The sequence below is a fragment of the Narcine bancroftii genome, chromosome 12 (genome assembly GCF_036971445.1).
Source record: "Narcine bancroftii isolate sNarBan1 chromosome 12, sNarBan1.hap1, whole genome shotgun sequence".
Taxonomy (NCBI): Eukaryota; Metazoa; Chordata; class Chondrichthyes; order Torpediniformes; family Narcinidae; genus Narcine; species Narcine bancroftii.
In genome coordinates, this window is record NC_091480.1 from 3,302,363 (window position 1) to 3,315,155 (window position 12,793).

The following is a 12,793-nucleotide window of genomic DNA, read 5'->3' on the forward strand; positions in this document are numbered from 1 at the left end:
AAGCACTATCCACTGCCTCTGCCCCAACATGCACTGCTACACCAGGGGATGGAACACTCGCACCCACTGCGAGTGAGTGTTCGATCCCCTTTCCAAAATTAACAACAAAATCTTTATCCATGCCTAATATGGGGGGAGGGGGGGGCTACAGTTAACAAAGCAGTTAGCACAATGCTGTTACAGTGCCAGTGAATGGGGTTTGAACCCAGCATTGTCTGTGAGGAGTTTGTACGTTCTCCCTGTGTCTGCATGGGTTTTCCTCGGGGGTGCCGATTTCCTCCCACCCTTCAAAGCTTACTGGGGTTGTAGGTCAATTTGGTAAATTAGGAAAAAGAATATCAGGGTTGTATGTGATGTCAATATCTTGGAGGATCTTTCCTGGACCCAACACACTAATGGCATCATGAAGAAAGCACGTCAGTGCCTCTACTTCCTCAGGAGTTTATGGAGGTTTGGTATGATATTGGAAACACTGGTAAATTTCTACAGATGTGTGGTGAAAAGTGTGCTGACTGGCTGCATCCTGGTCTGGTAAGGGGACACCAATACCCGTGAGTGTAAAGCCCTGCAAAAGGTAGTGGACACGCCCAGGACAACACAGGTAAAACCCACCCCTCCATCGAGAACATCTACGGGAACGCTGCCGTCAGAGAGCAGCAGCGATCATCAAGGATCCACACCACCCAGCACACACTCTGTTCTCACTGCTGCCATCAGGAAAGAGGTCTTGGTGCCACAAGACTCGTACCACAGGTTCAGGAACAGCTACTACACCTCCACCATCAGACTCCTCAACAACAGACTCCATCAGGGACTCATTTAAGGACTCTTACTTTGGTCATTATTGTTTGTTTTTCTCCTCTCTGTACCTGTATTACACGGTTGTTTGCATGTGTACAGTTTTTGTTGCACTACCAATGTGGTCATTCTGCCTGACCCGCAGAAAAAAGAATCTCAAGGTTGTACATGATGTCATGCATGTACTCTGACCAGAAATCTGAATCTAATTGGCGGCATGGAATTGTGGGCCCAAAGAGCCTGGCACCATGCAGCATGTCTAAATTTTAAACAATTTAAAATGTAAAAATAATAATGTTGTTCTTAGCTTAAATTTGCTGGATCAGTTTTTTGAATTTCCCACAGACCTGGATGTGTGGTTGAAAAACTAATGGGGGCTGCGTGGGACTGGGAACTTGAAGACAGGCAGTGTTTAGAGAAAATTAAACAGAACTGATGCAGTGGTCCAGAGTGAAGGCTCGTTGAAAGTGGCCACACAAGTAGAGAGGTAGACATACTTGGCCTCAATGGGGAGACAATTGAGTATAAAAGTAAGGAGGTTACATTGCAGCCATGTAAAACTGGTCAGACCACACTTGGAGTACTGTGTGCCATTCTGGTCGTTCAATTACAGGGAGGATGTGGAGGCTCTGGAAAGGGGACAGAGGAGATTTAGCAGGACGTTGCTCTGATTGGAGGGTGTGAGTTTATGAGGAGTAGGACAGAGGACAAACTTGGGTTATTTGCTCTAGAGCATCAGAGGCTTCGTGGAGGCCTGATGTCAGGTATTGACAGGGTGGGATCTTTTCCCTGGTGTCAAAGTATGTGGTGATACAGGAAGATCACAGGAGGACAAGCAACACCTAGCAGCTGCCAATCAATCGACCCGAATGACCAAACCCTACCCAGTCGGCTGCCAATCCACCGCCTGGGATATAAGCCACATCCAGCCCTTCTCAAGGTCAGTCACTCGGGAGCAGGGCACAGCTAGCCACAGCAGACACCTTAAGCTGAATAAAGCCTGTGGTTCAGTCTTTGAACCTTGTGTCTGCTTATTGTCAATACAGTGCGTCACCAAGTGTCACACATTAGAGGATATGGATTTAGGGTGAGGGAGAGGAGGTTTAAGGGGCGAATATTTGATAGAGTGGTGGGTGCCTGGAATGGGCTGCGAGGTGGAAGCAAACACAATAGTGGTGTTTAAGAGGCTCTTAGATACACATGCATGTGACTTTGAGGGATACATGTCAGGGTCAAGCAGCATTTAGTTTGATTTGAATATCATAGTTGGCACAGACACGTGGAGTGAAGGGGCTGCTCCTATGCTGGACTCTGTTCTAAATTCCATGTTCCATATTCCATGTTCTGTGTTCTACGTTCTGCATTCCGTACTCTGCAGTCTGTGTTCTATCTTCCATATTTCACATTCTGAGTTCTCTGTTCTGTATTCGATTATTTTTTTTTGTTCTGTATTCTATATTCTCTGTTCCTTGTTCCATGAGATGTAGCAGAAGAGGACCTCCATGTGTGCCAGGCCAAGAGGAGGCCTCTGACATGCTGCAGCAGCAGAGACCAGGAAAAGGCAAGTGAAAATCTGGTCTCAGCTCTGAATGATGCTTCACTGCCTTGAGCCCACTCCACACCACCAGCACATCTTGACCACTCTAGCCCTGTATACCATCTTTTGTCCATGAGCTACTGTCCTGTGTAAAGCCTTCATATTGTCTAAAGGACCATGGTCCCACATGGTCAATCAGTCCCCAGGTATTCATGCCAGACTCTGTTCCAAAGATGGCCAGGAAAGCTGCGAGATCTCATGCCAACAGGTCAGTGTGAGGCAGCCAGGAGCACTAGATCGTGTACAAATGTTGAGTTTCATGGAAATTTGCTCCTTGCTGGAGTTTGCTAAGGTTGTGATGTTGGAACGAGGGGCAGATTAGCAGTAATTCATGCAGGACGTGATGGTATTACAGCCTGGGTCTAGCCTTCAGGCAGAGAATGGAAGATGCAGGAAGATAAACTGGTCGTAGGTCCTCCTCTCCATCCACTGAGAGAAAGGGCCACCCTAGAGGTTGCTGTCAGGTCTCAAAGCAGACAGTGCTGGGATCTACAGATGATCAGATTGAGTAAACCCCAGCCAACCTCTCCGACCATGCAGGGATGGGGGCATGACTCGAGAAAGGAACTGACAGATGAACGGAGGGGGAAGGATTGTCAGGTGTGATGTAATGGGGAAATTTGCAAGATTGGAGACACAAACTGTCTCTGACTCCAGAGTTCTGAGTAATCTCGGAAAGAAGGGTACAGCAGTCCATCGCAATGGAAGTTTTCCATGATTGCAAAGGGATGGGTTATAAAAGTTGGAGTCTTGCAGCGAAGCATGTAGTTTTGGTCTCTGAATCTCAGGAAGGCTCTGGCTTCAATGGAGGGAGTGCATGGAAGGTTCAGCTGGGCCAGATGTAGACATCTCCCAGTGCTGCCTCCGACTGACACCGAGGGTCCTGTTCTCAAGGATTACCTGGACACATTGTGATTGTTCCTGATCTTGACGTGACACAAGACGTTGGGATGCTTCTGGGAGACAAGGACACGTATCTGGTCGACCGAGCTGCAGAGCTTGAAGTAGCCGAGATAAAGTCCAGGGGGGAGTACCTTAAGGCTCTGTCTGTGGTAAGCCAGCTTTTCCTGCAGGGAGATGGAGCAGGGTGAGACTGACAGATTAGCCCACCTTCACCCGTGCCTCAGTACCCCCATCCTTCCCTGACCCTGCTGCTCCACAGGCTTATTGAACAACACAGCCTCAGCAAGCAAACTCTCTCAGTGCTCAGCCACACAGAACTTCAGTCAGAGTATCAGGAAATGAACCCTCTCACCTTAATCCTGCTACTTTCACCCAGAGCGCAGTGCATTGCAAAAGTCCCGACATCTTCCTTTTCTGAGGTTTAACTGTTAAACTTAACTCCTAACCCTAAACATACACAGCCTGCTCTGGGGAAGTTTGCTGCTCTCCACACTATCTCTGCATCTCATTGGGGGGTCCCCCTCTATCAGATGCTCCCTGAGCCTCCACTGCGCCAAGGAAAATAGGCCTACCCACTCCAGTGTCTTCTCATCACTGAAACCCTGCCGGTGAGTCTCCTTTCCACCCCTTACTACCACCATCTCTCCGTCCGTTTTGCAATGTGTGAAACATTGATGAAAATGTAAGGGTGAGAGTGCAATATTTAATTCAGCCTCCTGTGTCCCTCCACCACCATTTTCCTACGTGCAGGGTTGCCAGCAGCATGTCCAGCGCCGTGGGCTCCTCTGCTGCTGGCAGTGACTTGCACTGGCTCTGGATCTTGGCCAGGGGAATCCAGCGGACATTCTCCAGGCTCTGGTGGGAGTTCAGTTCCCTCAAAGTCACGATCAGAACATTTCCCTGTTTGTCTTTGATGGGTTCAAAGTAGAGCTGGCCAAGGTCTGGGGTTCCCAGTAGGCCCTGCAAAACAAAGCCAAGGTGTCAGAGGGGCACCAGCAGATAACGGGTTAATTTATGACTGCCAATCACAAGTCATAATCCTTGGGTTTAGAAGGTTCAGCCATGTCCTGACATCTTCAAATTCAGATATTCCTACACTAGGTAATCCGGAATAAGAAGATGTTGGACATCATGGCATTGTAGACATGGACATCATCAACACGGACATCATGGACATGAACATCAATTAAGTTCTGTCCTGGGACAGGACTGCTGCAATAAATCCAACATTTAATTGACAGAATTTTTATGGAAAATTGAGCCTCACCTGTAGCTGAGCAACAGCAACGAGGGTTTTATATCGAGCCTGGAGAAGCGTTGAGCAGGATGAGGAGACCGGACTCATACACTGACCTAGCCAGCGGCTGTCTTCCCACATGTACGATACCTACAGCAGACACAGGCACCTCTCCAGTCAATCCTTTCCCCAGTGGCCAGCTCATACCAGGACCCTCGAAAGGCCACTGTGTACAATGATACACCCTAATGCTGGATGTCTGGCACTCCCCCCCACCCCACCCACCCAGGTGGGAAAGCAAAGTGGTGGCTGGGTGTGACATGTAATGTTCACTCCCACCTACTAAGCCCCGTGTTCCTGGCCTTCCACCTTGTGTACTGTCATCACATGTGCCCCTGTGGCAACTGACAATTTATGGCTTTTCTGGGAACTTAATCAGATTCAACAGGTTGATCCCTTGTCCTTGGTGAGATGAGAACATCCCGGACAACCTGCTTTGGCCAGTCCCAAAGTGGAGCTGAGCCCCAGCAGCACACTGGCCTTTGGCTTCCATACCAACAGATTACACTGGACAACAAAGATTTTTCTTCCTGAACACTTTTGGGTGCATTTCATGTATTTTTGGCTGCTGATCATGAAAATCACCTTAAAAATTTCCTATCACCACAATTTTTAGATATTACCTATTTATGTGATTTCCTGTCATATTTTAAGTCATTTTCTGCTTTTGCACTTGGACTTCTTCCCTGCTGATCTTGGTGCAGTCAGTGACAAACATGGTGACAAAACAACGATGGAAAGCGGTATCAGGGCAACTGGAATCTATCAATGCTGGCCAACTATTGTTGGATACTGATACGAGAGACATCAGATGCTGAGTACAAACGAAAACCAGGAGCAAAACATTCTTAGGTCAGTTGAACTAACATGATGTGTCAGCCTCATAAATGTGATTAAACATGCTAAATTCAATAAAAGTTAATTTAATGTTTCTCCAACTTACGTGATCCAGAAAATCTGAAATTATCTTTCTGTTCAGATGGAAGTTTTCTATTATAATCCCCCATTATTTTTCACAAAGCAAACCTGAAAAGTTTTGTTGTTCAGTGTTATCCACCTGACCCAACTAACCCAGTTTGGTCGTCAATCTCCTTCCAAAGGACACTGGATCTGGACCCCATCTGGGATCCCAGCTCCAGAGGTCAGCAAGTTGAATAGTATGGAAAGAGGCCTTTCAGGCCTTCCTGTCCCTGCTGACCTCATTGTCCATCTACATAACAGTATTTTCTGCATTAGGACCACATCCTTCTCCACCATGTCTGATCAAGTGCCCATCCAAACGTCCCTTAAAAAAGTTTTAATCAGATCTGCAAGGATGTTTTACAAGGAGAGACTGGATAGGCTGGGATTATTCTCACTAGAGTGGAGGGTGAGGAGTGACCTGATGAAGGTTTGTAACATCATGAAGGACATAAGGTAAATAGTTAGAGGTATTTTTAGAGCTAAAAGAAGACATGAGGCACTTTGGAAGAAAGGTGAAGGAAAATCCTAAGATTTTCTACAGGTATATTAAAAGCAAAAGGATAGAAAAGTACGAAATTGAAGATTTAGCTATGGATGGAGCCAGAAGAGATTTTTATTTTTAGACATACAGCACGGTTACGGGCCATTTCGGCCCATGAGGCCATGCTGCCTAATTACAACACCAGTACCTTTTTTTGAAGGGTGGGAGGAAACAGGAGCTCCCAGAGAAAACCCATGCAGACATGAGGAGAATGTACACACAAGACAGCGCCAGATTCGATCCTCAGTCCCAATCGCTGGCACAGTAATGGCATTACACTAGCCATTACACCAACTGGACTACTCATGGTATAGATCTTAAATGGTAATTTTGACTATGAGACATAGAAGAAATAGGTCATTCTGCCCATCCAGACTGAGCTGATCCATTTTCCCCCTCATTCCCATAGCCCGATCTTCTCCCCATAACCTTTGATATCCAGTCTAATCAAGAACCTGTCACTCTGTCCTAAATATACCCAGTGACCCAGCCTCCACAACTGCCTGTGACAACAAATTCCACAGATTCTCCTCCTTCTGGCTGAAGAAATTTCTTCACATATTGAAGTTGTCTTCACTTTTTCTATCTTCTCCCAACATGGGAAAAAACCTTTCTACATCTACTCTGCCCATGCCTTTCAACATGCAAAATGTTTCAATGAGATCCCCCCCCCCTCATTCTCCTAAATTCCAATGAATACACAGGCTAAGAACTGTCAAACGCTCCTCATATGATAACCCTGTCATTCCCAGAATCATCCTTGTGAACCTTCTCTGAGCCCTCTTCAACATCAGCACATCCTTTCTTAAACAAGGAGCCCAAAACTGCTTGCAATACTCCATGTGAATTCTCAGGAAACTAGCCAGAGTCTATGGAAGTGAGGCAACAAACAGTGAGGTCATGGAACCTATAAAGAGGAGGTGCTTGCTGTGAAAGCAAATAAGGGTGGATAGATCCCCAGGGCCTGACAACGTATTCCGTCAGACCTTGAGGGAGGCTAGAAATTGCAAGGGCCCTGGGAGATATATTTACCATCTTAGCCATGGGTGAGGTACTGGAGGATTGGAGAAAGCTGGTTGTTTCATTGTTTATAAAAAAGGCTCTAAAAATAAACCAGAAAATTATAGGCTGGTGAGCCTGATGCCAGTAGTAGGTATGTTATTGGAAGGTGTTCTGAGATATCAGATGTACAAGAATTTGGATAGTCCAGGACTGAATAGGATTAGTCAATGTGGTTTTGTGCATGGTGGGTCGTGTTTAATCAATTTTACAAAATTTTTGGTGAAGGTGACCAGGAAAGGCTGTGGATGTTGTCTAAATGGAATTTAGTAAGGCCTTTTACAAGGTGCCGCATGAGAAGTTAGTCAGGAAGTTTCAGTGTTCATGGTAAGGTAGTAAACAGAATTTGACATTGGCTTTACAAGTGAAGCCAGAGAGTGGGAGAGGATGATCACCTCTCTGACTGGGAGACTGTGACTAGAGGTGTGCCTCAAGGATCAATTCTGGGACTATTCTTGTTTGTCATCTATATCAATGATAATGTGGTCAATTGGATCAGCAAGCTTGCAGATGACACAAAGATTGGAGGTGTTGTGGACAGCGAGGAAGGGATCTGGACCAGCTGGAAAATTGGATTAAAGTGACATCGAATTTAATGTGGATGAATGTGAGGTGTTTCACTTTGGAAATATCAACCAAGGAAGGACATACATGGTATAAAAAATAAATAGACAGACTATTTTTTTAAATGGGAAGAAAATTGAAAATGCCCAGATGCAAAGGGGCCTGGGAATCCTCATGCGGGATAGCCTGAAGGTAAACTTGTGGGTTGAGACAGAACCTGGGAAGAGGAACTTCAGTTACCTCTTCCAGAGGAATCATGGGAGAAGATATTTGGATTGGTTTAATACTCTTAAATAGGTGAAGGTAATTCTTTGATTCAATTTAAAGTGGTAACATTCGGCTCATCTGTCGAAAGACAAATTGGCCCATTTTTTTTCTAACTTTAATCCTATTTGTGATAGGTGTAAATAAGAAGTGGTTTCTCTAACTCGTATGTTTTGGTCATGTCCCATGTTGGAAAGGTCTAGATATTTTTAAGACTTTGTCAGCTAATCTGGATATTAGTTTGCAACCTAACCCATTGACTGCTCTTTTTGGAATTATTGTTCCAGAAGTGGGATGAGTTCCCACTTTCAGATATCAGCTTGTAGCCTTTTCTACATCGTTGGCTAGAAGAGCTATTTTATTCCAATGGAAATATCCTAATCCACCTGCTTTGACTCAATGGCTCTCTCCAATTATGTCATGCTTCGAGAGAAAGTTAGGAGTTGTGCATTTGATACCTCAGTTACATTTCAAGAGATGGCGGCCTTTTATAAATAATTTCCACATGACTAAGTTAATAGAATTATTTTCCATTCCAGACTGTATAGGAGGGGTTTTATAGAATAATTTTTGTTTGAAGATTTCAGTTTGAGGAGATAAGAACACATTCATTAATTGTGCTGTAATACAATATGATGTAAATATGATGTCATTCAGAGATTTTCCCTTGATTCTGTAATCCTATTCTCCTCATGTATTGTTTACCTATTATTAATAAAAAAATTGAAAAGGAGACAGCAGTGAAGAAGGCAAATGCAATGCGAGCATTCATTTCAAAAGGAATAGAATACAAGAGCAAGGGTGTGATCTTGAGACAGGTGGAACTCACTTGGAGTATTGTGAGCAGTGTTGGGCTCCTCATTTTAAGAAAGGATATGCTGATGTTGGAGAGGGTTCAGAGGAAAAACTATCATATGAGGAACGTTTGACAGCTCTTGGCCTGTACTCGTTGGAATTTAAGAGAATGAAGGGGGATCTCACTGAAACATTTTGAATGTCGAAAGGTGTGGACAGAGTAGATGGTGGGAGAGTCCAGGACAAGGGGGCACAACTTCAGGATTGAAGGGCATCCACTTAGAACAGAGATGTGAAGCAATTTCTTTAGCCAGATGGTGGTAAATCTGTTGACAGAGACAGTTGTGCAGGCCAGGTCATTGGGTGGATTTAAGGCAGAGATTGATAGGTTCTTGAGTAGTCAGGGCATCAAAAGTTATGGGGAGAAGGCTGGGCAATGGGGCTGAGTGGGAAAATGGATCAGCTCATAATTGAAATGGCGGGGCAGACTCAATGGGCCTATTTAACTTGAGGTCCTCACTTCCCTTTGCATCCCTTTCACCACTCTTTGGCATGCTGGATGTATCTTCCACTGTGAAGACTGACACAAAATATCTGTCCAATGCCTCGGCCATTTCTACTCCTATGTCTTATGGTCAATCAGGTATCAAAGACAGGAGGCACCATCCCAACCCCATCCATCTTCCAGGAACTCCGGCCAGACCATTTGTGGGTGATCACTTCCTACCCCAGAGTACATTCCCTCATAGATACATAGATACTGCCAGGAATAGCCAGCACCTCCCTCCCCTTTACCTTCATGAACCAGAGGAAGTCTTGCATGAGTGAGCTGGAGAAGGAGTCGTCCACGTCAACCACAGGAACCTGCTCCTCGTGAGTCACCACAACATCATGGCCTTTGTAGAGGACAGCAGCCAGGTACAGGCCTCTGGAAATCAGGACAACACCACAAGGATTTGTAAGGAACCACCCCACACATCCTTCAATCAGTTACAGAGCTGTACTGCACAGACAGGCCCTTCATCTCATCACCTCCGTACTAACCTTCCTGTCCATTTGTGTATTCAAGTTAAATGCCACCCAAAGGCTGATGGCCTTTTTTTTTCGTGAGTGGAGATCCTTCCTGGCTATCTCTGCTCAGCTTTAACCCCGAAGCTGCCTGAGAGAAAGTGCGTGTGTGTGTGTGTGTGTGAGGGAGAGAGAGAGAATGGGTGTTGATGTGTGTGTGTGTCTGCGTGTGTGTGTGTGAGTGTGAGTGTGTGTGTAAGTGAGTGGGTGTGTGTGAAAGTGGGTGTTGTGTGTGTGACTATATGTGTGTGTGAGAGAATGTGAGTGTGTGAGAGTGTGTGAGAGTGTGTGTGTATATGTTAGAGTGTGTGTGTATATGTGAGAGTGTGTATGTGTGTGTGTGAGAGAGTGTGTGAATATGTGTGAGGTTATGTGTGTGAGAGAGTGTGTGTGTGTGTTTATGACTGGTGCTATGACACATGCCAACTCCTGCTCCCACTCATGTAGATTAGGGAACAAGAGGTCAGGTGACAGAGGTGTGTGTTGGGGAACACTTTGGGTCTCGTGATCATAATACTATTAGTTTTTTTTAGGTTAATAATGGAGAAGGATAGGGCTGGACCTAAAGTTGTGATTCTTGATTGGAAGAATGCAAATTTTAAGGAATGTACAAAGTAGCCAAGAGTCGTGGGAAACTGAACAATTGGGAAAACTTTAAAAGGCAACAAAGGAGAACTAAATGAGAAATAATGAAAGGGAAGAAGGATTTTGAAGATAAATTAGCACAAAATATAAAAACAAATAGCAAAAAATTTAATAAATATATAAAACAGAAGAGGGTGCCGAAAGTCATCATGGTCTCTTGGAAGATAAGAAAGGGAAATTGATATTGAGTAATGAGGAAATGGCCGAGCCATTGGACAGATATTTTGTGTGGAAGACATGTCCAGCATGCCAAAGAGTGGTGATAGGGATGCGAAGGGAAGTGAGGACCTCAAATAAAATAATTGTTACAAAAGAGATAGTGATGAGCAAACTAATGGGACTGAAAGCAGACAAATCCCCTGGTCCTGATGGGATGCATCCCAGGGTACTGAAGGAAATGGCAGGAGTTATAGTCGATGCGTTGGCCGTCATTTACCAAAATTCTCTGGATTCTGGGCAGGTCCCAGCAGATTGGAAGACAACAAATGTCACGCAACTTTTTAAAAAGGGATGTAGGCAGAAGATGGGTAACTAACGGCCAGTTAGTTTAATGTCTGTAGTCGGAAAAATGCTTGAAGCTGTCATTAAGGATGAAATAGTGAGACATTTAGAACAAAGGGGTTCCATCAGGCAGGTGCAGCATGGATTCAGAAAGGGCAGGTCTCATTTGAGAAACTTGCTGGAGTTCTTTGAGGATATAATGGGTGTGGTAGATGGAGGGGAACAGGTTGATGTTGTCTATTTGAATTTCCAGAAGGCATTTGATAAGGTGCCACACAAGAGACTTAACAATAAGATACAGATGAATGGGGTCGGGGAAGTATATTGGCAGGGATCGAGGATAGGTTAACTGACAGAAGGCAGAGAGTCGGGATAAATGGGTGTTTTTCTGATTGGCAGACTATGAGAAGTGGGGTGCCGCAGGGGTCGGTGCTGGCCCTGCAGCTGTTCACCATTTATATCGGTGATTTGGAAGAGGGGACAGAGGGTCGTAGAGCCAAGTCTGCGGATGATACTAAATTGAGTGGAAAAGCAAATTGTACAGAGGATGTGGAGAGGCTGCAGAAGGATCTCGTTAAGTTAGGTGAGTGGGCAAAGGTCTGATGGATGGAGTACAACGTTAGTAATGCGAGGTCGTCCACTTTGGTGGGAAAAATAAAAGAGCAGATTATTATTTAAATGGTGAAAGACTGCAGCATGGTGTAGTGCAGAAGGACTTGGGAGTGTGTGTGCATGAATCGCAATAAGTTGAGTTGCAGGTATAACAGGCTATGAAGAAGGTAAATGGAATGTTGGCCTTTGTCGCTATCAGAATTGAATTCCAGAGCAGGGAGGTCATGCTGCAACTGTACAAGGTACTGGTGAGGCCGCACCTGGAGTACTGTGTGTAGTTCTGGTCTCTGTACTTGAGGAGGGATATATTGGCCTTGGAGGCAGTCCAGAGGAGGTTCACCAGGTTGATCCCAGAGATGAGGAGAGACTAAATCACCTGGGATTATACTCACTTGATTTCAGAAGAATAAGAGGAGATCTTATGGAAACATATAAAATTATAAAAGGGATAGACAAGATAGAGGAAGGAAAATTATTTTCACTGGTAGGTGAGACCAGAACTAAGGGACACAGCCTCAAGATTCAGGGGAGTAGACAGAGGAGTCACGTGATGGAGTTGTGGCTGGTAGGGAAAACCTCTCCAGGAAAACAGGAAAAAAGTTAGGAAAAAGCAAAGCATAACAAAAATAGAGTATAAGAAATAGAAGATAAAGATACAGAGAAGAGAAAGAAGATGGCTTCCAAGAAGGAGAAAGTAAGATCAGCTGGAAAAAAAGAAGTAAAAAAGTCACCGGAGAAGAAAGAAGAAGGCCTTACCTGCTCAAAGGAACAGGACGCTGTGGTGACAAGGAGCGCCCGACCTTCGAGGTCAGAGCCTGCCCTGCAGAGTCGCGACCCACCACCCCGGTGCACTACAAAAATGGCTCTCGGAGCCAAACAAAAGTGCACAACTGTGCATGTGTGAGGAGTCGTGCATGCGCAGTGTGCAATCAAAGGACAAAGAGGACACCAGCGGGAGGGGGGCTCAGCAGAGGAGTGGGCTGTCACAGAGTGAGCAGCTGAGAGACGCCCGACACCAGGGCTCTCAGCTGGAGGAAAAGGAAGACAGCAGAAGAGGGAGCGATGAAACAGACGTGGAAGACAGACGGAGGGAAGACTGACAAGAAGACCAACGTCAAGAAGCACAACAGACGAGCAGCTCAGGAGGGGAGGACCAGCAAGAAGAAGCCCAGCAAGAAGAGGCCCG

At 45.3% G+C, this 12,793-nt stretch overlaps 1 protein-coding gene across 8 annotated transcripts in view; it reads right to left on the minus strand.

The window, feature by feature from the left end:
• LOC138747235 (ankyrin-repeat and fibronectin type III domain-containing 1-like) overlaps window positions 1–12,793 on the minus strand; it is a 300,694-nt gene that overhangs the window by 40,069 nt on the left and 247,832 nt on the right. For all 8 annotated transcript variants that reach the window (XR_011347384.1, XM_069906270.1, XM_069906271.1 and 5 more), the window contains 4 exons: window positions 9,577–9,709; window positions 4,566–4,685; window positions 4,043–4,258; window positions 3,296–3,462 (listed from right to left, as the gene is read on the minus strand). Coding sequence is in view for 7 of the 8 variants with exons in the window: in XM_069906270.1 (XP_069762371.1) it covers window positions 3,296–3,462; window positions 4,043–4,258; window positions 4,566–4,685; window positions 9,577–9,709 (636 nt within the window). In the remaining variant the exon portion in view is untranslated. The remainder of the gene's footprint in view (window positions 1–3,295; window positions 3,463–4,042; window positions 4,259–4,565; window positions 4,686–9,576; window positions 9,710–12,793) is intronic.